This window comes from Lepisosteus oculatus, chromosome 9, assembly GCF_040954835.1.
Source record: "Lepisosteus oculatus isolate fLepOcu1 chromosome 9, fLepOcu1.hap2, whole genome shotgun sequence".
Taxonomy (NCBI): domain Eukaryota; kingdom Metazoa; phylum Chordata; class Actinopteri; order Semionotiformes; family Lepisosteidae; genus Lepisosteus; species Lepisosteus oculatus.
In genome coordinates this window covers 9,143,260-9,167,121 of record NC_090704.1, presented here as the reverse complement: position 1 = coordinate 9,167,121, position 23,862 = coordinate 9,143,260, and the positions used below count along the sequence as shown (strand labels likewise).

Sequence of the window (23,862 nt, the reverse complement as noted above, 5' to 3'; positions counted from 1 at the left end):
ACTCTTAGAGTGCAAAACATTTTAAGATAAGCAACACCATAGTCATAGAAGGATGTAATTATGAAACTGGTACTCTTTCATGTTGTGATCAAATCTCTTTATTTTTTAATTCAGTAAATAAATCAAAATGTCCTTTTCGGCATTGCAAATAAACAGGCAACAAGAAACGCAAAGGATGTGAAACAAAAGTATGATTTTTTCTACATGCGATAATTCCCCAAGACTGACTTAAGAATAGTGTTATATTATCTAAAAATTAAATATCTGAGGACTTGCCACAGCGTTGTTGTTTTTGGTGGACCATGGGCTTCATAATTAAGTCTTGATAGTTTTTGTGCATGTGTTTGTGTGTGCGCGTCTCGCTTGCTGTGTGCGCGCGTATGTGTGAAAAAGCTTTAACCCAGTTCTGACGTCAGGTCGCTTGATATTTTACCTTAGCGTTATCCTGCAACACAGTTCAGTAAGTAGATATCTGTTAACGTATAGAGGAAGGGAGAGACAACCCAGCAAAATATTAAAAACAAAAACAAATAAGCGTACTGCTTCAGGTGTGCTATTCGTGTCACATTAGCGTTAGCTAACCTTAATTGTATTGGATTTGGTATTGTTCAGAGTAGGCAGCATTTTGTACAGGCTGGTGAGCCGTAGAGAAATCGCACTCTCCACCCGTAGCGACAGTTGGGAATGTAGCTCCAGCCGTAACCGCTTGATTTTTAAAGGCAAGATCGTCTTGGATTTTCTTAACTACAGAAACCGCTTATTTCGCCCGTAATAAGACAGAGGCAAAAGATCCAACATGTCTGCGAAGGAAAGGCAGAAAGGAAAGGTGACCAAAGACAGCGTTACCTTGCTGCCTTGTTTCTATTTTGTTGAGGTAGGTGTTCTTGCATTTAAGCATCTTTGGAGAGTACAACACAATGCGTCTCCAACAAGGTTGTTGCCTATGGAATAGCAATGATAGCAGTATGGAATCAGTGTTTTATGCAGTGTGATGCATTATACCTTAGGTCTGCAGCTCTCTCAAATCAAGTGAGGTTTTTGTGGATTTAAAGGATTAACCGCTATGCACTAACTAGAGTATATTTGCATGAGAATCACGTTTAATAAAATGTCTCCATGACCACTGGTATTACGTACTGTGGCTTTCAGTACCTTGAAGCTAAATTTTTCCTGCCACCATTAAATTAATATATTAATTGAATAAATAATTAAATGAAACGTTAATACCTCCCAGTCCTGTCTGGTTTGCGTTAGCAATTGGAAAAACTTAACATTTTTTATTGAGTTCGCAGTACTTAACAAGAGCAATGTTATTGTTCAGTATCTCGTATCATTAATTCTTCAAATCCTTTAAAGGGTACAGGCAGAATCTGCATGCATAATTAGATATTAGTCCCTAGCCTAAAACAGTTTCTCGTGCTAGTTTTTCAATGGAAATGTGTCATTATAAAGACATTTGCTTTGATAATGTGTTTGTGTTTGTGTCGGCAAAGCGTTGATCTGTTTTTTTAATGTTAATTTCAGGAGCATCTTAAACGCTATGGTCATTCAGACAGTAGGCTATGTACTGTATGTGAGTGACACATATATACATGTGCTATGTAAGCTCTAAAATGCAAATTAACCACTTTTAAAAGGCTAATTATAGCATTACATATAACTTATTACTCTAGGTTGTCAAGGGAGTATTTATAATAAGGACATGCAATATTTAGTATTTGATATGATTTATATAACATAATCCCATCATTATTGATTGGGCACAGATGTTTGTCCATAATTAGCTTCCATTCTAGATTTGATGTAGAACGGTTTTACTTTCTGTGCAAAGAAACTAATAGAAAAGAGTTGCTTTTTTTTAATACAAACGTTTTTTTTTCAAATTGTAATTTTGTTGGAAGTTATTATTGCTCAAGAGTAAGTGTATAATGTTGATTACTTACAGCTCTATTACTGCAAGTTCATGTTAAGGCCTAACGTACTATTTTCTAAAGTTACAGTAGCTGTTTTTTAGAGAAATTCTGTGCTATGAAGTTCATTGTTTTATTCTACTAATCATTTCAAGTGCAAATTAATCATTACTGTCATACTGCAATCAAAGTAATTTTAGTTACTAGTTTTAAAGTATAGTTCACCCATACAGAAAATCGCATCTGTAATGTCTTCAATGCAAACTCACAGCAAGAAAGGTAAAAAAGTCTTGACTGCACACTAACACTGTGACATTTCTGCATGGTTATAGGTTTAGAGCATCTCAGTAAAAAACCTTGTTTTTAGTTTTTGCTTTCAGGTTGAATTTGAAGACACTTTAAAAAACAAATAAGGTAACATTTTCCTTTTTAGGATAATATGTAAACTTAAGAAAGGAAACAAAAAACTGTTCCAACTCATGGCCTGAAAACAATGACTGCAGCATGTGTATCAGGCTCGCATTAAAGCAAAATATATTTTCAACAGGTAAAAGAAGGCTGATGTAACACACAAAGTGCAATATGAACAGATGTGTTAGCTTACAGCTGACAATGAAATAATTGTTCACATCCATCAGTGCATATTTTATCTTATATTGATCAAAGAATGTTATAACTGTGTAAGATTTTTATTTAAATTAGCTTTTGAAAAAACTACATTGTAGCTGTTCCCCTTTTACACATGCAAATGGAAACTTATAGCTAGAATGATATACAGTAGGGGATTCTATGGCTTTTGTGGTCCACTTTATAGGCCTAGAGAACAGAGACAAAAAAGGAGAGAAATACAGGCAGAAACCCCAAATTGCCAAATAAAGAACCATTGACCCATTTAAACTATTTTGTGGTATGATATTGTATTGAAGAAAGTACCTGTTCTATTAGCATTTATTATATCCAGGCAAAAAAGAGAACATAAGATAAAGGGTTTAACAATCACTCTTTAATACAATATACAGTATGTGGCTACTTACAGTAAGATCCCAATGCTTCTAAAATGGTTCGCTATTGTAGAATCACATATAAATGCCGTATAAATGGGTGACCCTGTGCTCTGACCCCAAGCTTCTCTCCCTGTCTATGTGTCTCATGGAGAGCAAGCTGGGGCATGTGAAAAGACCAATTCCTAATGCAAGAAATTGTATATGGCCAATAAAGTGATCTTATCTAATCTTATCTTATCTTACATTTTGAACCTATTCCATTATTCTGAACAAGGGGAACTTTTCTAGTTTTGGGACATTTTAACTGTATAAAGACAAAGTTGTGGGATTCCCTCAGTGGGCATTGTACTGTACATGTGCCATTGGTTCACTATAAGATTGCAGTTCAGGTTACATCATTATTCAAGCAGAACTCTATCCTCCCCTCTGGGTGTGGGCTAATTAAAGCACAATACATGCCATCAAGACAAAAGTGATTAACACATTTCTTGAAACACAGGATTGGTTCCTTCCATGGCTGCAAATCGGGAATTCCATCACTTTCAATCTCATCTACAGGGAAAAGCATAAGAATGGAGAAAAGAATCCAAATCTCCCATCAACTTGACGTCTGCATCAAATACCAGATTCTTAATAAGGAATTGTATAAATCCTTAACAACCAGCATAACATTAGATTCAATAAACCTTACTAAAAAGTGTTGGTGGGTGAATTCTATATGCAGTACATTAAATGATGCTCCGGTTTCCTGCCACAGTCCAAAAATATACTGGTAGGTTAATTGGGTTCTGGGAAAATTGGCCCTGGTGTGAGTGTGTGTGTACAGTATGTGTCTGTGCCTGTGTGTCTGCTCCTTTGATGGACTGGCGTCCCATCCAGGGTGTATCCCACCTTGCATCCATTCTTTGCTGGGATAGGCTCCAGCTCCCCTGTGACCCTGAAATGGACAAAGCAGTTAGAATTGGGTATGTAATGGGAGATACTATCAGAATGGCTGGAAAAGGGCAAGAGAAGAAGCAGACATTATCATTTCACTTTGTCTTACACTGAAATTCCTCCTTGGTGGATACACCTCAACATTAGCAATGTATGTCTCATCTTCATAGAGAGAAGCAAAGGACAGAATCAGAATTGCATGAATGACAGTTGCACAAGCTGCATGTGTTACAAGTAAGGGATATAACATGGCAGATATTTATGAGTCTTTCAGTCAACAGCAAGACCATGCAATGGCATTTTGTATTTCATTGGTATACTTCCCTAATGAGTTTTATCAGTTTCCTTTTTATGTTCAATTACTATTCATTCAACTACTATTCAAATGTACAGAGGTGATGGCACAGTGGCACAGATATTAGCATTGCTGCCTTACTGGGACCCTGGGTTCAATTCCGGACCAGGAGTGCTATCTGTGTGAAGTTTGCATGCTTTCCCTGTGTTTGCCTGTGTTACCTTCCAGGTGCTCTGGTTTCCTCTCACAGTCCCAAACATTACTGGTAGCTTAATTGGCTTCTAGCAAAATTGGCCCTGGTGTGAGTGTTGTGTATGTTTGTGTCAATGTCTTTGCATCTGGCCTGCAATAGACTGGCGTCCTGCCCAGAGTGTATCCTGCATCCATTGCTTGTGGGGATAGCCACTGCCTCCCCACCACCCTGAATTGGATGAAGCAGTTAGAAAATGGATGGATAAGATGAGAGGCAAGGAATCTCATACCCAGATAAGTACCATTTCCATTTTATGAAGGCTTAGGCCCACCATCTCCTGTTTTTATCAAATGTGCCAGACAAAGCAAGCAGTCTTGCATTTTTACAAATGAATTATTGAAACTCTACTGTAAGCAAAGTGGCTTTCTATGTTTGTAATCATGGTATTGTGATACCTGGGGGAAAAAAAGATTATTTGAATATAAGAGTAGAATGATTTTAAATCTGGAGTTATGGAATAATGTATGAACAGTTAGGTAAACTATACATAAAGTAGGTATACAAGAACAATTGGAGTGTTAAGTTTTTTTTTTTTTATTCTAGTGATGTTTAACACACTAACCCATCTTGGCACCATATTCTTGAAAAAACTAATTCTTCCCCATGTTTATACAAAGCACTACATAAGGGGGTTTCTGTTAAATTTTACATAACCATTCGTGATAAATACAATGATGTATAGTAGATCCATGTGAAGAATGAAGATAATGCACAGAAGCTTTTTATGTAAAGTCTGCTGGGTTGTTCTATTATTGAGGTGGCACAGCTGACCTATATTTCTGTCCAAATACCAACACTTGGGAAATGTTAGAATAATCTTTTGTGGAGTGATCTGAAGCAAAATTTATAGAAACAGGAATGAAAATCAACTGTGTTGTGTGCTTTTTAAAATTCTTTGTAGCTTTAAAATGCAGCTTTTGCCCCTTCGTGCATAATATGGATGGACACATTACTAAAAGTGACACATTATTCTGTACAAATATGTGTGATTAAAAACAGAAAAGTGCCTTTAAGATGTGCTACATCCTGTACTCCCCAATTAGATACAATCAATTGACATTTGAGTTAGATGCCTCTGCATCAATGCAAGAAATATGATGTAATGTTATATAAAGTTACAGTGTACAGTATGCATTTTTATCTGTCGCTTAATGCTAACCTGACAATCGTGTGTGAATAAAATATGAAACAGTCATGTTCAGTGTTACACTTTGTCACTAATAGCAATTGCAGAGTATTTTAATGACACTTGTCCATTTGATAAAGAATGCTTAGCAATTGTTATTCAAAGACATTCTTAAAATTCTTTGCTTCCCACTATGAGTGAGTGACAGGACTCAGTTAGCAATAATTGGGTAAAAGTGAAATGTTTCTCCTGAATTTTGGAAAATGCCATGATGTTTACTAATTGTGACTACTCATTTCCATTTTGAAAATTCATTAATGAAATACTGGGAATATACTGAATCTGAAAAAAGTCACCATTCGAAACCTTTACAGTTTCACAGTGGCAAAATAATATTACAATTGACAAGTGAATTTAATAGTGCTAAAAGGTACACAGCGGAATTCTGTTTTATCTGTCATATAAGATGTACTGCACAGAGTACATTCTGTTTATTTCAAAAGCATAGCAAATTGTCTTTTACTTATTAGAACAGATTTGGTCCTATAGGTTAGTAGCTGGGAAAACAGCAAAATATTATATATTCGTATTGGGTTTCCTTAAGAATGTTAGATTCTTAACATGGAGGTGGTGAAACTTGACCATGTCTCATGAACTCAGATACAACTGCCCAATGATCTGTTCTGGGCAGAATATCCTTTTAGGATGGAAAGTTTAATTACTACTCATACGGTCCTATAAAACTTGGCTAGCTCAGCATGAGTCAATTAGAATTCTTACTTCAAGAGACCTCTCTCTGTTCCAGAAAGGCAAACACACAGTGCCGATCGATTGTGTCCTTCTTATCAGACATTCTAAAATAAATTTAGAATCATTCCATATACTGTAGAAGTTCTTGTGCCCAATGAAAGTAGTGAACAGTGAGATTAGCAGTACTCAGTTTACTGAGAATCTGACAATGATCATCGATTTTAAAATCTTGATGATCTCCCGGCCTTGAATTGTTTTTCTTTTGCAGAAAACAAAGTAAGGAGCATTTAAGAAGGACCAGATACCTAGGGTTATATTTTGCTCTTCTCTCCTAAGCCTCCCAGCCCTCTCCAGAATATAAGAATAAATTCTGCTGCTACTAAGAAAGAAAAAATGTAATATCTAGCATCAGCTATATTGTCTCTCGGGAAACAAGGTACTTCAACCACTTTAAGATAATTGCCTAGATGTGCACAGGGAACTGTTAACACAATAGCAGAAAATCAGTACAGTACATAACAGAATCCACAAAATACTCTGAATAAGTAATTAGTTTTTATGTCTATTGTATATATTAATAATAGTTTTGAATTTCTAATCTCATTTAGGTACAACTAAGTGATTCCTTGGACTAATACAACTTACCAACCTGAAGAGGAAGAAATAGTTTGTTTTCATGCTTTTGCTACCTAAAAGGAAACCTAATCCTTCTTAATTGTTTTGTGTTACTAATTTACAGCTGCCAATTCTGGCCTCCTCAGTTGTCAGCCTGTATTTCCTGGAGTTGACGGATGTGTTTAAACCAGTGCGCTCTGGGTACAACTGCCATGACCGCAGTCTGAGTATGCCCTACATTGAACCCAGTCATGAAGTCATTCCATTCCTCATGCTGCTCAGCCTGGTATTTGCTGGACCTGCAGCTACGGTCAGTGGTACTCCACAACGATTAGAAATAAGAATGCGACATGAAGACTTCGCTTGTATATTTGTTGTGATTTGTTTTGCTTCAATCCTAGGAATATTTGCTGAGGTGACTGAGTGTACAAAATGTTATTGTCAAGGAGGTTTCAAAGGTGAATCTGTTCTAACTGTTCAAAATATTTAAGCTTTTAGTGGAATTAAATTTAATGAAGTGTACAGCACATCCCCAGCCCAGATTTGGTTCCTTTCTCTCAGGCATAATGTCAGCTATAGGGCATACACCCTCCGTTAACAGTAGTGAATTCTGATATGCCAAAAAGCGAGTCTCTCTTCACAGGAGTATTAAATATTGCTGAGAGTCCTAGATGGTTATGTCACCACAACACTTGTAATACAATGAGTCTTGTTACAAAAGCATACATTTTTAAAAAGGTAAGTTTAAAGGCTGGGGGCCAGTTAGCTGTGTTTAGAGACCAGTCATCCATCCTCAGCTGCTTCCATGGCAACAATTTGGTAACCCATTCTGTTCAATTTCTTAATCCGTAAAACTGTTGCATTAATTATTATCCTATTATAGAAGCATTAACACCCTTCTGTAGTTTTTCTAGTGCCATTTGTATGTTTCCAGCATTTTTCTTCTGATCTAAGCTAAAGGAAACTTTTTGTAACATAATGCACAGTATACAGTACCTTATTAAATAAAGATCTATCTTGGTCATGAAATGGGCCAACAAGAAGGCTGATGGGTTTTGATGGACCACCTAATTATTTTCACACTCCAATACCTATGACACTAACACCACTCAGTGACGCAGAGCACCCATAAGTCCCGTTTTATATATCCAGAACTCATACAGTTGTAATGTTATGACTCAATCTCACCAGGATTCTTGCCTGCAGAATACAACGTAGATGTGTTTTCTCCCATAGATATTGTAAAGTGATAGTGTTGTCAGATAAATTCAGGTGTCACTTAGTAAAGACACGGCATACACTGACAAAAGAAAAAAAGAAACTACAAAAGACTTGCTGAAATCTCCTGGTGTCAGGAGTGTAACATGTCTACTTTACAAATCACATTTTGAGACTTCTGATGGAGCAACATTAACATCAGTGCAACCACTTAATCAATAAGCTCAAGACTGGTCTTCCCCATATGTCAAGGGTCACTAAAGAAACCACTAAAGATGTTCAGCATAAATCTTGGACCATTAAGATTATGATCCAGCTGTTCAATGCATTTGAGTACCTGTGGGATGAGATTGGTAGGTTTGTGTGTCAGTATCAACTACCAGCAAATTATAAAAGGAGCACACACAGCCTATATATATTTGTAATACTGTACACTGTTTAGTTTTGTGAATGTTGCTATACTAACACTGTGTTTCAAGAGGACTCCCTTAAGCCTTTATAATTAAAGTCATATCTTTGTAATGACATATTATGTGAACACGTCTGTCATTTCACAGGACTTTCCTTTTCCCTCCCTCCATATTCTATCATGTTCAGTCTCTGGCGCATATACTGTTTTTGTTACTGTCAGCTTTAATTTTACTTCAGCCTTCCCAGGGCAAAATTTTACCATCACTTGGGGAGTCTGTTCTCTCTGCTCTGTAGGGTGATTGTTGCATTATTGATGTCCGGGCCTTTCTTTAAACTTTCAATGTAACAGTGAGATTGCTGGCCATTTGAAAATAATGGATTTTTTTCTTAAATTCTGCTTGGGTTTTTTGCAATTGTATGGCTAGGAAGTTATGTGATATGTCGTATTGCAGTTCAGTATTGCTTTAGTTCTGTTGGTTAAATCATAATTCTTGATAAAGTTATGTGAATTAGGATTTGTTTAGGTAATATACACGGTACTATTTGTTATGCTAAATGTATCGGTTATTGTATAGCCGCCCAAAATGGCTATTAAGCAGAGGAATGCTTTTATCTATATACAGTAGAGCAACACTGAGTTCTTCCCAGTCAGTTTCCCTGTCCAATGGCTTTGATCCAGATAGGATTGTTTAATCACAGCAAATCTGCATGAGCGTTCTTATAATCTGCTCATACATAAATTGAATGGGGGAAGCATGGCAGTTTGGAGGTCAGGGCTGCTGCCTCAAAACTCAGTTTTGGATTGTGGTGCATTTTGTGTGGATTTCACATGTTCCCTCCTGTGTTTTGTTCCGGAGCCCTGGTTTCTTCCAACCTTCCAAAGACCTTAATCGGTGTCTCTAAACTGCATGTGTGCGCCTGTGTGTGCTTTGCAACAAACTGGCATTCTGTCTGCAGTGAAGTCAAGCCTTGCTTCCTGATTGTCATGGGAAAGGCTCCAGATTGTCACAACACTTATCAGGAATAAGCAGCTTTCTAATAATGGATGGATAATTTGAATTATTTTTCAAAATGTTTGCCCTGTGATTACTTTAATTATTTTTAAAAATGGGTTCTGAGAACATTCAGTTTTAGTCCACTTAATGGGAACCTCATGCATGAAGTGGTAGTAACTATCAGTCATTATCTTAACCTCCTTGCAAGAACCACTTAAGGGCCTTTAAAACAATTACTTTGGGAATTCTATCTTCTTTTTTAAATGTTTGACATAAAAGCGGTCATTGCATCTCAATGTCTGTCAAATTCCATTTGAGAAAGTTTTTAATCTCCTTTTTAATTGGTAATTACAACTGTTTTCTAGTTCGTTAATCAGAAAACCTTCCTTCTTACCTCCCCTATATGTTAATTTGATTAGTTTTTTGGGTGACTTTTTTATTCATTCCTGTTAGACACCTCATTAGTTGTTTTTTTCTTCATTTGTTTCAATTAAGTTTGATTGCTTTGAATTTAATTTACCTTGCCAATCTAACTCATTATGAGTCCCATGGTTCCATTTTCTGGCTATAATGGGTATCATGTATATCTTTATACATTTCCAGGTGTACAACCTGGAATCATTTTGACTGAGTATTTGAATGTCTTAGGTGATTTTTTCCAGATCATAAAGCAATATCTTATATCAGAGAGGTGTAGTACTTCTTTCTTTTTATTAGAATTTCTCATTTGTTAATAAAATTAATTTATCTCCATGTAATTCGGTGTCCCATGTTGATTGGGATGAGTTCTTTCAATTTGGAAAAATTTATTAATGCCAATCAAATTAATTTTTTTTTCCTTTATGTTTGTAAGTTGCCTTTTTAACCCCCACACAAAAAGTATGAATCTTTTAACCTTGGAGGTAAATCCGAGAGAGGCAAAATAAAAATCAGTAAGTGTCTTTCAGTCCCACTTTGTTGCCAGTTGTCATTCTCAATAGCATGAATCTTACCACCACTGGTAGACACTGAGCTCTAGAGAGGAGGGTCATGCTCGAGCAGTCACTAAAAGATCAAACTGGGCTCAGGTTCAGGTTGTTACAGTGCTGTAGAGTTAGCCAGTCTCGGGTGATTTCCATTATACCAGGATCACAGCAGGACAAGACCAAATATATTGCTCACTTTTTCTCCCTAGTGTGATAATAAAACTGGCACCACTGTTATAAACTTATGATATAATATTACTTTCAGTGTATGCACTGAGTGCCTTGCAAATACATTCACTTCCATATTTTATTTTTTTATTATTTTACTTTGCAGCTTTTGCTGACGGATAACTTCTTCCATGAGGTGTCTGAACATTCAGGTTTTAATGGAAAGTATACACTTTAAAAAATGTGTATACATCATTTATAAGTCAGCAAAATGGGACATCACTGGAAGGAGGTGAACTCCTTTGTAAGACTATAAAGTACTGTATGCTATGGCACTTCAATAATAATTATGATTTTGATCAAGGTTTCTTATGTGCTAGAAGCAGTTTGAAACTGGTAGTAACTCTTTGTATGTCTACAGCACATAACATACTGTATGAATTTTAATTTTTTAATTAATTTTCTGAAACGAATTACAGAAGGAGAAGAAGGCCCAATAATCTTTTTGGAATGTGGCTAGACAGCCATTGTTCTATTGTGACAAGCTTGGATAATTCGAACAGGAGAAGAATAAGTAGTTTATCTACACTTGTCACACAAAAGAGAAAACTAAGAGTCCTCTAGTGCAATCTAAACTGCAAGGCATGCAAAGAATATAAAGAAACCTAAGAAGTTGCTTCTTAACATTGAAACAAACAGCAGTGTGACAAACAGCAGGCTGTCCCTCCATGGTGGCCCAAAACCATGTCTAGGTATACAAATTAATATTTCCAAATAGAAAAATAAAAATATGGGTAATGGGTTATTTTTCTTATATGTGAAATGTGAGTCACATTTTTTGTGTAAAGAGTCATTTTTGGACATCAGAACTAGTTACACCTCATTTCTCACTAATTAAGTGCCTGACAAGCCTGAAGAAAGCAGTGTGCCTCATTTTGTGTGCAGGTGATCTTTTTAGATTCTCCTGGCAGGTAGTGAGATTGCTGAGGAAAAGTAAAAAAACTCAGAAATCATCATCCTTAAAATTTATGGGAGACTAATGAGAAAAGGTTTGTGAGGAACCAGTAAAATGTGTTTGTGGGGAATGTTTAGAGGGAGTTCTGGAATATAATTTTAAGAAAAGACATACTGGAGCTCTAGGATTCCTCTTCTTTTTTTATTTTCTTTGTTAACAGTACATGTTCACAGTCTTGAACTTTTATGACCTGTACATTGAAAACAATCAATCATCTATCCTCAGATTATGATTGGAGAAGGTATTCTTTATTGCTGCCTGTCAAGGAGAAGAAATGGGCTTGGAACAGAAGCAAATATTAACGCGGCAGGATGCAACTTCAACTCTTACATTCGGCGAGCTGTCAGGTTTGTTGGTAGGTCTTAATTTTCATATGTCATGGAAGAATTTTTGGTCTACAGTTTCAACTTCAGCATGAGGGTTGTAAATTCTGCTTCATTAGTTCTGTATTCCCTGAAACACTTTTTTTTAGTTCTGAATGTACTTCAAGGAAACACCTTTCTGAAATGGTCAGGTATATAACATACATCAATTCGTAACTTGAATATACACGCATGGCTTAAGTATTAATCCCTTTCTTTAGCCTTTATTCTTCATATGAGTTTGTGGTATATACTGTACATTAACCTTCTTTTCTCAGGCAGGCTTTGGAATACTGCCCAAAAAGTGTTTTGCTTTTCATTTACAATAGGGGTAGGAGAAAAAAGTGTATGTGTGTGACATTTAAGTTCCATGACTTAATTTCATACGCTTGGCCTTCTTTCCAGTTACAAACTTCAACATCAAGTATTCTATACTAATCTTTTAAAATATCTTTTAGTTTAGAATTCCTAAATAACTATCGGTAAAATAATAATTAATCTGTTAAAACGTATCTTATAACAGACTTTTCTTATTTCCTTCTCTGTGTTTCCTGTTAGGGGTTCATGTGTTTGGACTCTGTGCCACTGCTCTTATCACCGATATTATCCAGTTGTCAACTGGATATCATGCTCCTTATTTTCTAACTGTATGCAAACCCAACTACACCACACTGAATACATCCTGTGATGAGAGTTCATTTATCGTAGAGGACATTTGCTCAGGTGTAGACTCTGCTGTTATCACTGCTGGCAGGTAAATTAATTCCATCTGCTTTATACTGTATAACACTTTAATCTTTTGTCTACTTTAGTTATCAAGTTAAATTTTAAGTAACGAACTGAATGTCTTTTTTCTAAGAAAAATGTTGAAATTTGAAAGGGGTGTGTGTCTAAGAGTTTCAAAGAGGGAATTTTTTTTAAAGTACTCCATTTATAATCATAAAAATCTTTTTCATTATAAGATACTCCAATTTCAATAAGAAAATGTAATTACTAGTTTCCTTTTTATGTATTTGTTAAAACAGCAGTGCAGTCAAGCTAGTCTGAATCTTGCATATTTTAATACAACACCATACCTTCAAATTAATGATTTTTAAAAACTATTATGTTGAAATGAGTGCGTAAGAGTAATGTAAAACTCGGTTATGTTAGAGCAATTGTATTATTTACACCTATGAAACACAATATTGAATGTGGGTTTTCATGCTAAGTATACTTTTTTCATTCGGTTTTTAATGTTTATTGAGGAATGATTTAACAGATTATCACAAAACCCATTAACTGTAACTTTGATAATGTGTTACTGTATGTGGTTGTTTGATACACTTCAAGAGTAGGCTATTAAGAGTTTCCTCTCACGTTTTGCTCATATTTTATCTTAAATATAAAACACAAAGATAGAAACTTAATGGAAAACTGAAAATATGTTCCTACTTTTAATCAATTAAAGTAAAATTGTATTCATTATTTTACAAAAGTTTCTTTACTTCATTTTAATAGGATTTTACTGTGGCTTTGGGTTCCTTTATATTGACATGGAAAATTTAAGTGCCAATTGAGAGATAAGCAATTGAATCAAACTGAAAGATATCTCCTAGATATAGATGTAGAATCTCTTTTTCTTATGCCTGACTAATTTACAGTTTATTGTGGTTTCAATTTTCTTTTATTTTGGTTGATAATGTTACTCTTTGAATGAGGTAGGATTTGTGTCTATTCCAGGTAGATCAGATTCAAGGCTTTTGAAAATGAGCTCATTGATTCTAAAATGAACCTACAGTATCAGTGGGACTAGAAAAGGGACAGATGACAAATTCATAGAGTTGACCATCTTATTTATTTTTCATTGTTCATTCTCTTATTGAGTGAGTAATAAATTAATTGAAATGGTTTTTCACACTGACTGAGCACATACAAATGACCATTATATCAAACCTAAGGATTAAAAAATATGAGATTGACAGTAGCTCAATGTATAAACATTATGTAGCTTTTTCCCAGTAGAGTACATAATGTGTTGATCCAGTCATTTGTAATAATCATTGTTTTACATATAGTATTGCATAATTTATAAATTGGATAAGTTAAACCTTAAAGCTCTGCATTGTTGCTATCATGTATGGTTTAGGGGCATCCGTGTTTGAATATATGATTAATCTTTTTTCTTTTAATCAAAGAAAACAAACTCTCATATTGTATGCATGTAATTGAATACATGTAAATACTTCATCAGACTTTACAAATGTCAAAATGTTTAATGTAATAACATATAAAATAACCCAGTATTTCAAGATGCAATAATGAGTTATTCCAGCTACTGTATGTATTTAGATTCTGAGATTCTTTAGAATTCAAAAGGAGTTATTCTAGTTTATATTTTATACATATTCAATAAAAGTGCAATGCAATGCAGTAAGGCAAACACCTGCCCACCACTTGCAACCTTTCCATTGAAACCATCTGTCCATTGAATACTTAAACTATTTTTTACAGCGACTTAAAAGAATAATCTTGGCTTGAGAATCACTAGAGACTCTCATGCAGAAGTCTGAAAAAATCCCTGTTGTAGGAATTGAAGAGAACAGTGAATGTCATTCCTTTCAGCCCACACAAATTTGAGCTCTAGTGCACTTACTGGATGAAGCATCGTGCCGTGCAGCAGTGTAGCTAAAAAAATTGCTAACACCTACACGCTTCCACGCAGAAAATGCAAATTTGGATTTATTGGGAAAAAGTTTCCTGGTTTTGTCACTGTATGCAAAAAAAAATTAAATCTATCTTGGGCTGTACTTTGTGACATCAAGATTTGCGGTTGTGTATATGCTTTAAAAAAATCAAGATCGGTGCCTTAAACGGCTGATTACTTCAATCAATACAGTATGACACCAGTGTGTAGAATATTTTTGTTGAGATTCCTAGTGGCTTTCCCACCAAAGGTGCTTACATACAGCAAACAAAGATGTCTGTAGTCCAGACAACACAGGCTGAATCTAAAATATGCCATCAGTGGAATCAGTACCACCAGGGTGGGTACAACGGAGAACCTACAGTATGACTCACAGTGTGAGAGATGGCTGATGATCCTGACAGAATGTGTTCCTGAAGAAAACACGGAGAGACCCCCTTTCTCCTATTATAGGAGGATCAGAACACTAAATGCAGGTTTACTACCAATTCGTGTCCCAAAGAATGAGATGTAAAAATAATTCCATATTTCAAATTTTAAAAACAAATAACAAAAGCCCATAGTATTCAAGTCATATTAGCTGACTAGTCAAACACCACTTTCATTTCTGAAAAAAATGAAAAAGTGCATTGAAAATGTGCAATTGGAGGAAACATTTTGAACATATTTAGTGATTTATCAAAATGTACTCTCAGATTTGTATTACATCATTTAAAAAAAACATTCCTCTGCCTTTTGTATATGTTTTTTTCATTTAGTGCTTCTGCTGCATCGTCTTGTTATACAAATGACTTACAAATCCTACAGTTTATCATCACTGCAGCGCATCTTTATGTCAGTGTCAAGCAAAATAGACTTTTTTAGAATTACTGTAATGCATTGCACATCTGTAAATGCACTTTCATGGTCTCATTAAATCTGTATACAGTTCCTGCTCATCTTCACATTTGAAGTATCATTCAAATCCATTGGTCTCTAGTCAGAAGCTGGAACATTTAAAGCAGAAGAAGAGTAATCCTGTTTTTCTTCCTTTTTAGGAAATCCTTCCCTTCCCAACATGCTACACTGGCAGCTTTCGCGGCTGTGTATGTCTCTGTGAGTAATTGATGCCGTGTTAATTGCCTTGAAACACAAGGAGTGTCTACCTAAAAGACTAGTTTCTAAAAGCAATTATTATGTAAAAATAATTTTGTTGTCTACTGCCTTAAGAACAGCAGCCTGTTCTTAAATGAATGACAGCTATTCTCTTCTGTGACACGCATATAGCCAACAGTGCACGTTTTAAAGATAGATAGCAGCATACTTAAAATTGTCGCAAAATGCAATTCCATTTTTTACAGCATTTGAAATGTTTATACTAGAAAATTAAAAGAAGGAGTAACAAATAAAGAGAATGATATGTGTTAAAGATCTTCATATGTCTTAAATACACCTGTAATTAAGTGATATTTTAGATTGAGCCTCGTCAGTACTGGGATAGGAAACAAAGTTCCTGCTATAAGTGTTGTTGGTGGACCAGTACTGGTACTCTGGTTCCCTCTGGACCACAATTTCCAAAACCAAAGCCTCATTATAGAGACAAGTATCAGTGTGATGTAGTTGTTCTTCTTTCAGATGAGATGTTAATCTAGGAGGCTGACTATTTGAACAGCAGTGTTAACATCTGTGTCCCACCCAGATTCAACTTTGGATTTGAACAGTGTCACCTACCTAAAGTTGCTCCTTAATTCAATCTGTGAAATTTCTCCACGTGATCTTCAGTACTATGGTATGGTGAGGTTGCTGGTAGACAGTTGTTTTGCTTGCTATGTACAAATGCAGTGAATCTTAAGTAATGAAAATATTTCCTTTGACAATTATTGGAAAAATGTTTGAGGATTACTTGATGTTGTTACATTCTAAAGTGACATCTGTTTATAAAGAATTCACAAAGAAGGCAAGAAAAAGTAGGAATGTAGTATGAAATACACTGTCGAAAGGTTTTGTGGAACAACCTAATCAGACACAGTAAAAATGATAAAACGCAATACGTTTTTTATTTCTCAATGTTTTCTTTCAGATGTATTTTAATGCCACATTGACAGACTCTTCTAAACTTCTGAAACCGCTGTTGGTTTTCTCCTTCATCATTTGTGCCATTATTTGTGGGTTGACGCGTATCATTCAGTATAAGAACCACCCTATTGATGTCTACTGTGGCTTCCTCATCGGTGGAGGTATAGCTGTATATTTAGTAAGTAATCAAAATCAAGACTTTTTTTGCAGACTACTTTTTACCTGTACTTGGTACTAAGATTGCAAATATTTACCTATGGTAATCTACTTAATAAACCTTAACTTTGTTCATTATGTACTATTGGTAAATCCTGTTCATATACTGTAATAGAACTCTGAACTCTGAGACTCCTATACTCGAAACTGTAGATGAGGTAACATCCCCATAGTTTCCTTTAGGGATTTAAGTATCTAAGTGTTTTGGATATGGGGCCTTAATTGTACCATAATCCATGTCTTTAGTTATGAAGTTAAGAAAGTTTCAATTAGATAAATTACAACACAGTGTTTCCCCTTTTTACAAGTAGTAGCACTTTCACACAAAGGGCCTGACTCAGAACAACTCTAAACACTGCTTTCTTCCATCTTATGCTTGAATTAACTTCATGCAGTATTTCAGTAGTTCATGTCAGATAACTCTTAATGGTATTCAGTCTCAGTGAAATACAGTGGAGAAGAGTACGTGGAGGGAATGATCCTTCTCATTCTCAATTAAATCATCTGAACTCAACTTTTGGTGTGCACACTGCAATACAGCAGGATATCTCTGAACTCTGAATTCTTTCTGGCTATAGGTATTTTATTCCTTTTAAAATAGCTGAAGTCACAAGCGTTCTTCCATAAGGCTCGTGTGACTTTAAATGTAAAATGATTAGTTGGTTGAAGATAAGCAGTAATTGCGTGGGCTTTATCATGCCACATCTCCTTGAGTTAAATGTGGGATTTCTTTTAAATCAGCATTTGTTTGTTTTTAATTCAGGAGGAAAATAAAAAACAAAAACAACACAGCACACCACCTCTCACTCTCCTCCCACTTTTCCACCATCCCTGCCCATGTGGCCACCCACCTCCATCCCAAAACTATAGAGAAACCCAAATATTTTCCATGGCAGCACATACAGTAGGGGTGGGCTTAACAGAACTTTGGTGTTGTCCACCTCTGAACCACGCAGCTGGTCAGTCCCCTGTCTTTAGCCATGTAGGGTGGCAAGGAGTCAAAGTGCATCTCAGTGAAGGTTTGAGATGAGTAATTATGACGAAAACAGCCATTTCCAGAGAACACTGGAGAAGACACACACCAGGTGTATTTCCCACAGTACCGCGAATTACAACTGTATTACAGAGGGATTTATAGTCCAGCCATTGTTACCCTATTACCATGAATGGAGGTTTATGAGTGGCCATTCTACTTGTGGCCCAGTGGCTATTCCTGATGTTATCCCCACCTTTCTACTATTCGTGAACTATCACGTACAATAGCAGGTGTCTGTTTTAAATTCACTCGAGCCAGGTCAGGAGGAATTGCCCCAGGCCAAAGTCCGATTTCTAGAGTTGGAGCAATGCAATGTAAAACTCCGTATGAGCAACATCAAGAGAAGAAAGGATCCACTGGCACCAGGGGAGGGAATGTAACTGCCACCACTGAGTGACCAATCTTTTTAGCAGCAGTGCTGCCAACCAGCCAGATCTGCCTTTGCTGTAGAGATAAATCAAGCGATGATTCACCATTCAACAAAGAGATCAACAGAGAACCAGAGGCTTTGTTTCCTGAGAACAGTCAGCCAAGTTGAACAAACCTGCCCCCAGAACTCAGCCTTATTATTCTTAACATGCTCACATCTTTAGAAAAGAGGGTGTCAGTTGCACCCCGGGGGTACAAAGCACCCTTCAGGGTGCCACTGAATGATAATGAATACGCTTTTAAAATCTCTTGAAACCGCTGTATTGTTGCATGCATCCTTGAAGAACACAGGCATTATAATGAAGCCAGGGGCTTTGAATAAGGTTTTAGATATTTAAAAAAGTGCAATATTTTATAATGAAGTGACATGTACAGTACACTTTAATAACTGATTATACAAATTATTTCTAATTGAAAAAATAAATATGCCACAACTTACATATAGTTAAAATCATTATCTTGAATTAATTTTGCTATTACATAATTTACATTGAAAATTATATACAGTATATATATGTTTGACCATGTTTGTTATAACAAATATCTTTAACCTTTACAAACAATGGAACTTGAAGGAATACACTCATTTATACACCCACACACATACATATTCACACAAGAATTCTGTTCTGTAATGCCTTTGGCGGTATTCATCACTCATTAATGCCATGACAGTAATAAAGACTGACAACTGTGTTTTCACTGACCCTGCAAGATTCAGATTTAATTCACTAGTGACATAGTCACATTATGTTTAGTGACATAAAGGACAAAATCACAATAAGAATTTTACTACTTTTGGTGAAGACTCAAGTGTAATTATTCTATAGTAAGAACAGTTACAAATGTGACAAGGCCATTCGCCCATCTAGCCAGAGTGGTACCAGAAATCCAAACGGTTTTTGTCTTTGTTTGCTTCTGCTGAGTTTGTTGATCTTAGTTATTTAATCTACAGTTTTTAAAGAAAAAAAGATTTACAACTGTAGTGCAAAAGAAGAAGACAAAATCGTAGGTATAAAAGCATGTTGCTCATGTGTGGTCTTCTGAAGAAGCTGTGATGGGTTTTTTTTATTTTTGGTTTTCAGGGACTCTACGCTGTAGGCAACTTCCAGTCTAGTGAAGATAATACAAGCCAACAGGCACATCACAGAGAACCTCTGAGGTCTCTCACAGACCTCAGCCAGGACACAAGCAGACACCTACAAGGCAAGAACGGGAGCAGCAGCGATGGTATCTCCTCCCACCATTCCGAGAGCATCCTGAACCGCAACCACAGAGAGTCCAGCTCCCTCACCAACCTCAAGAGAGCCAGCGCCGACGTAGAGATCATAACCCCCCGCAGCCCAATGGGCAAAGAGAATATGGTGACCTTCAGCAACACCCTCCCCAGGGTGAACACACCTGCTCTGGAGGAGGCTGCAAGAAGAAATGCCTCCATCCATGCGTCCATGGATTCGGCACGGTCGAAGCAGCTGCTCTCCCAGTGGAAAAATAAGAACGAGAGCCGCAAACTGTCCTTGCAGGTCATGGAAACCGAAGCAGGGCATTCTCCTCAGAGGTCCATAGAAATGAGGTCAAGCTCAGAGCCAGCAAGAGTAGGTGTCAACGGAGAACACCAAGGTCCAGCAGGTCAGTACTTGAAACTTGCAGCCGGCACAACCCCCTTGCCTAATAACAGCAGCGGTATAGCTGGCGGGGCTAGAGTGTCTATCCAGTCACGCCCTGGTTCTTCACAACTGGTTCATATTCCAGAGGAAACACAGGAGAATGTCAGCACATCTCCCAAAACCAGTTCAGCAAGGTCAAAATGGCTGAAGGTTGCAGAAAAGAGTGGAGCTTGCAGAACTAACAACCAGCCTAGGATAATGCAGGTTATTGCTATGTCAAAGCAACAGGGAATGCTGCAGAGCAGTCCTAAGAGCTCAGATGGCAGTACTGTCAGTTGCACAGGAGCAATCAGGTACAAAACGCTGACAGACCAGGAACCTAGTAATATAGTCAGAGTGGAGGCTCACCCGGAAAACAACAGGCCAGTCGTTCAGCCTCCATCAAATGATGGAACCGGTTCGTGGAAATGGAAATCACAGGAAAAAGGCAGCATCCGTCAGTCTTACGAGCTTAACGACCTGAACAGGGACTCAGAGAGCTGCGAGTCCCTGAAAGATGGCTACAGTTCAGCTGACAGAAAAAGAAGCAACCCAGACAGCAGCAGTGAGCACCACCATCACCATCATGGGATAACTACCATAAGAGTGACACCAGTAGACGGGAGTGAGGCAGCCTCCGAGACTTTGTCTATAGCCTCAAGTCGTGACTCTACACTCAGGAGGAAAGGTAACATCATCCTGATTCCTGAAAGAGGCAATAGCCCAGAAAACACCAGGAACATCTTTTACAAAGGGACGTCACCAACACGGGCTTTCAAGGAGTGAGGTATTCTAATGTGTGGCCTTGTTCAGTGGATTTACATTGAAAGATGTGAATGAAGCTTGCACTTGGGTTTCTTGCTGTCATTCAGTCGTTTTCTGTATAGGCTAGTCCATTGCTCGTTGCCCTAACTGGAAACGTACTGCTTTTTTCCCCAAAATAAAAAGCTATATTGTGCATGATATTTACAGTTTTGTATAGACAAGAAAGCACAAAGCCCAGTGTATAGGTAATACATTTGATGTAGATTTCATTATAATCTTCATTCTTCACAGTTTCAAATCTGACACTCATTCTGATCTCTGGCTATATTTAAAATGTTCCAATTTTTTAAAAATAAATCACTGATTAACTTTTACATTCAGAAAATCTTCTGCTTTCAGACAGAATTCAGTTATTTCTTACTTTACACCATTTGCTTTCTTAAACACCACAGTGTTATTGCTTATTGCACTTAAAATAATCACCGCAGGATGTGCTTCTAAAAGATCTTCTTATCATAAATATTAAAACAAATTTCTATATTTTTTCCAGTGTACATATTTGTGCTATAATATGGGTGCTATACCACCATCTTACTCAGATTCTGTCACAGCTGAAATTCATATAATGAAAACAAAAAAACATTTATTTAAACTTATTCTCAAACACCTATAACAGGGGATTATTTAAGTTTGCATTTGCCAGTAATTAATGAAAGAAACTGATGTCTCAGATTGGTTTTTATTTTGTGATGCATATTTTGGCTTTGTGCAGATCTTGAATACACAATTACAGACATTTGCTGCCTTGGGAATGCAGCGTTGAAACCAATATGTGCACATCATGATTAATTATGAAATTCTTATACAAACACAACAAAGTGCTCTTTTTTGGCAACATAATTTACTGTAGGGATGAGTATCATGGACTCTTTTGTCTTAAAGTCTGCTTATGAAGCTGGTAAAACTACTGTTTTTAATATAAACATGTTTTAGATTGTGCTAAGTCAGTTGTATTTTTTATAGAATTCACTCAGATTTTCTTTTTTTCACCTCTAAAGAAGAAACAATGTAATATTATTTTTCTTCAAACAAACCCTTCAAATAGCTTCCCTGGAAAATCACTCTCTCTTTTTTCTCTCTATTTTAGCTGAATTCCCAAATCATTAGCATCACTTTGCATCAGAGTCTAGTCATTCTGCATTACTATAAGTGGAAAAGAATGTGTAACTGTGTAAACTCTGTGCAAAATATATGATCCCTCTTAATACTTCATTTCTCATCAGTAGTATTTGTGAAGTGAATAAAATTCAGTCACATACAGTAAGTACCATATAAAAGTATTAAAATTCTTAGAAAAGATTGGTTATTATAAAACTGCTTTATGGCATTCTTCTGCTTCTTTTTACACCATGCACAGTGATGAGCTGTTCATAAACATTTAGAAGTCCAGCAGGCACTATAGAGTAAAGTGGTGATTTGTTAGCAGCTAAAATAATAAGGTGACTTTGTATTATGTGTGTGAGAATCTTTTTCTTAAATATAGTTACAAGCAGCATAGACTAATGGATAGAAGGCTCTAAGAAAACAGGGTTAATTATAGACCAGATATCACAAATATAAATACAGGTAGTGAAATTATCTGTATCAACATTTTTTTCTTTTTAGTATAAAACCCACGACTAAGTTTCATTCTTATTCTCTCTCACAAATTAATAGAAAATAAAAGCACGAATTCTACCAACTACAGTATACTGTAATTTTCAACATTTAAATATCAGCAGTATTAGAGTTTACACTAAAATTTCACGGACATCTTAGTGTTTTTGCTTTAATAATATTTTGCTGTCATCTAGACACCTTAAAATATTAAAAATAATCAAGGCTCAAGGAATGTATTCTGCTAATTTCAATTTATTTGTGTTAAACTATTGAACGTCAAATAAATAACCTTATAGAAATCTATAAATTCAGTTGGGAACTCTCTATAGTATTTTTGTGATTAAATATGACAAGTATCACTATTATATCATTATTTTTAATATACTATATATGTGCCAAAGGGTAACAATATCTTTTGTTATTTTGTAATATGCCTGTAATCTGGTATATTATTTTATTTAAGCAGTTGTAACATCAGCATGGTCATTTGATATTTAACAGAAGGCTTTTTTGTAAATTATGCCATTATTTGGCATTGACTTGTACCTTAATTTTTACTTACTATTGAATTAATTGCTCAAATATTTCATCTTTGTACCACTGTAAATAAATATTTGTTACTTGCCAAAAAAGCAAACAAACATGTATCTTAGCATTATGTAGAAATGATGACATAAAATGAAACCTTGGACATGCATTATGTGAGGTGTATGCATTTAAATTGGAAGATACATGGAAATTTGTACATAGTGTAGGACAATGTTATGCAATGTTTTGCCAGTGAACATCTGTATAATGTTAACTTCTGTTGGTCGGTATGTGAATCAATCAATGCCTTTGTAAGTAAGCACTGTAGCGTGTACAACACAATCTTGTGAAACTCTCCAGGTTGTGAACAGGCCGTCTAGCCCTGTATAAAGTTTAAAATACAGCTTATATTTAATTGAAGACCTGACTGGGTTTATAAAAGAAAATTGTGCATTGTCTGAATATTGAAATAAATGTTTGCTACTAAACCAAAGAGTGTTCCTTCTTTTTCATTGTAGTATGGCCATGAATTATTTTTAATCTGTGTAAACAGGTAAGAAAGGTTCAAAATAACAGGAGGCCATTGAGCCCATATACGGTAGCCTATCTGGTAGTTAGTAGTTAATTAATCCTCATTTTTTTTAAAGATACCAGACCATCAGCTTCACCAACATGGCTGAGTTGCTTGTTACAGACTCCCACAACCCTGTGAGTAAAGAAGTGCCTCCCGTTCTTTGTTTTAAACATTTACATTTAAATGACCAGAACCAATAAATATTATGCATTATTACTGTATCAGTATTGGTTACTTTTCACTAT

The 23,862-nt window shown here is 36.0% G+C and overlaps 1 protein-coding gene across 1 annotated transcript; it reads left to right on the top strand.

Annotated features, from left to right (window-relative positions):
* The first annotated feature begins 414 nt into the window (after window positions 1-414).
* Window positions 415-23,530, top strand: plppr4a (phospholipid phosphatase related 4a). The gene is made up of 7 exons (XM_006634889.3): window positions 415-874; window positions 7,014-7,199; window positions 11,887-12,016; window positions 12,582-12,777; window positions 15,747-15,804; window positions 16,769-16,942; window positions 19,531-23,530. Exons 1-7 carry the CDS (start codon window positions 797-799, stop codon window positions 20,875-20,877), a joined length of 2,169 nt encoding a protein of 722 aa, XP_006634952.2. The 5' UTR covers window positions 415-796; the 3' UTR covers window positions 20,878-23,530.
* Window positions 23,531-23,862: the final 332 nt, after the last annotated feature.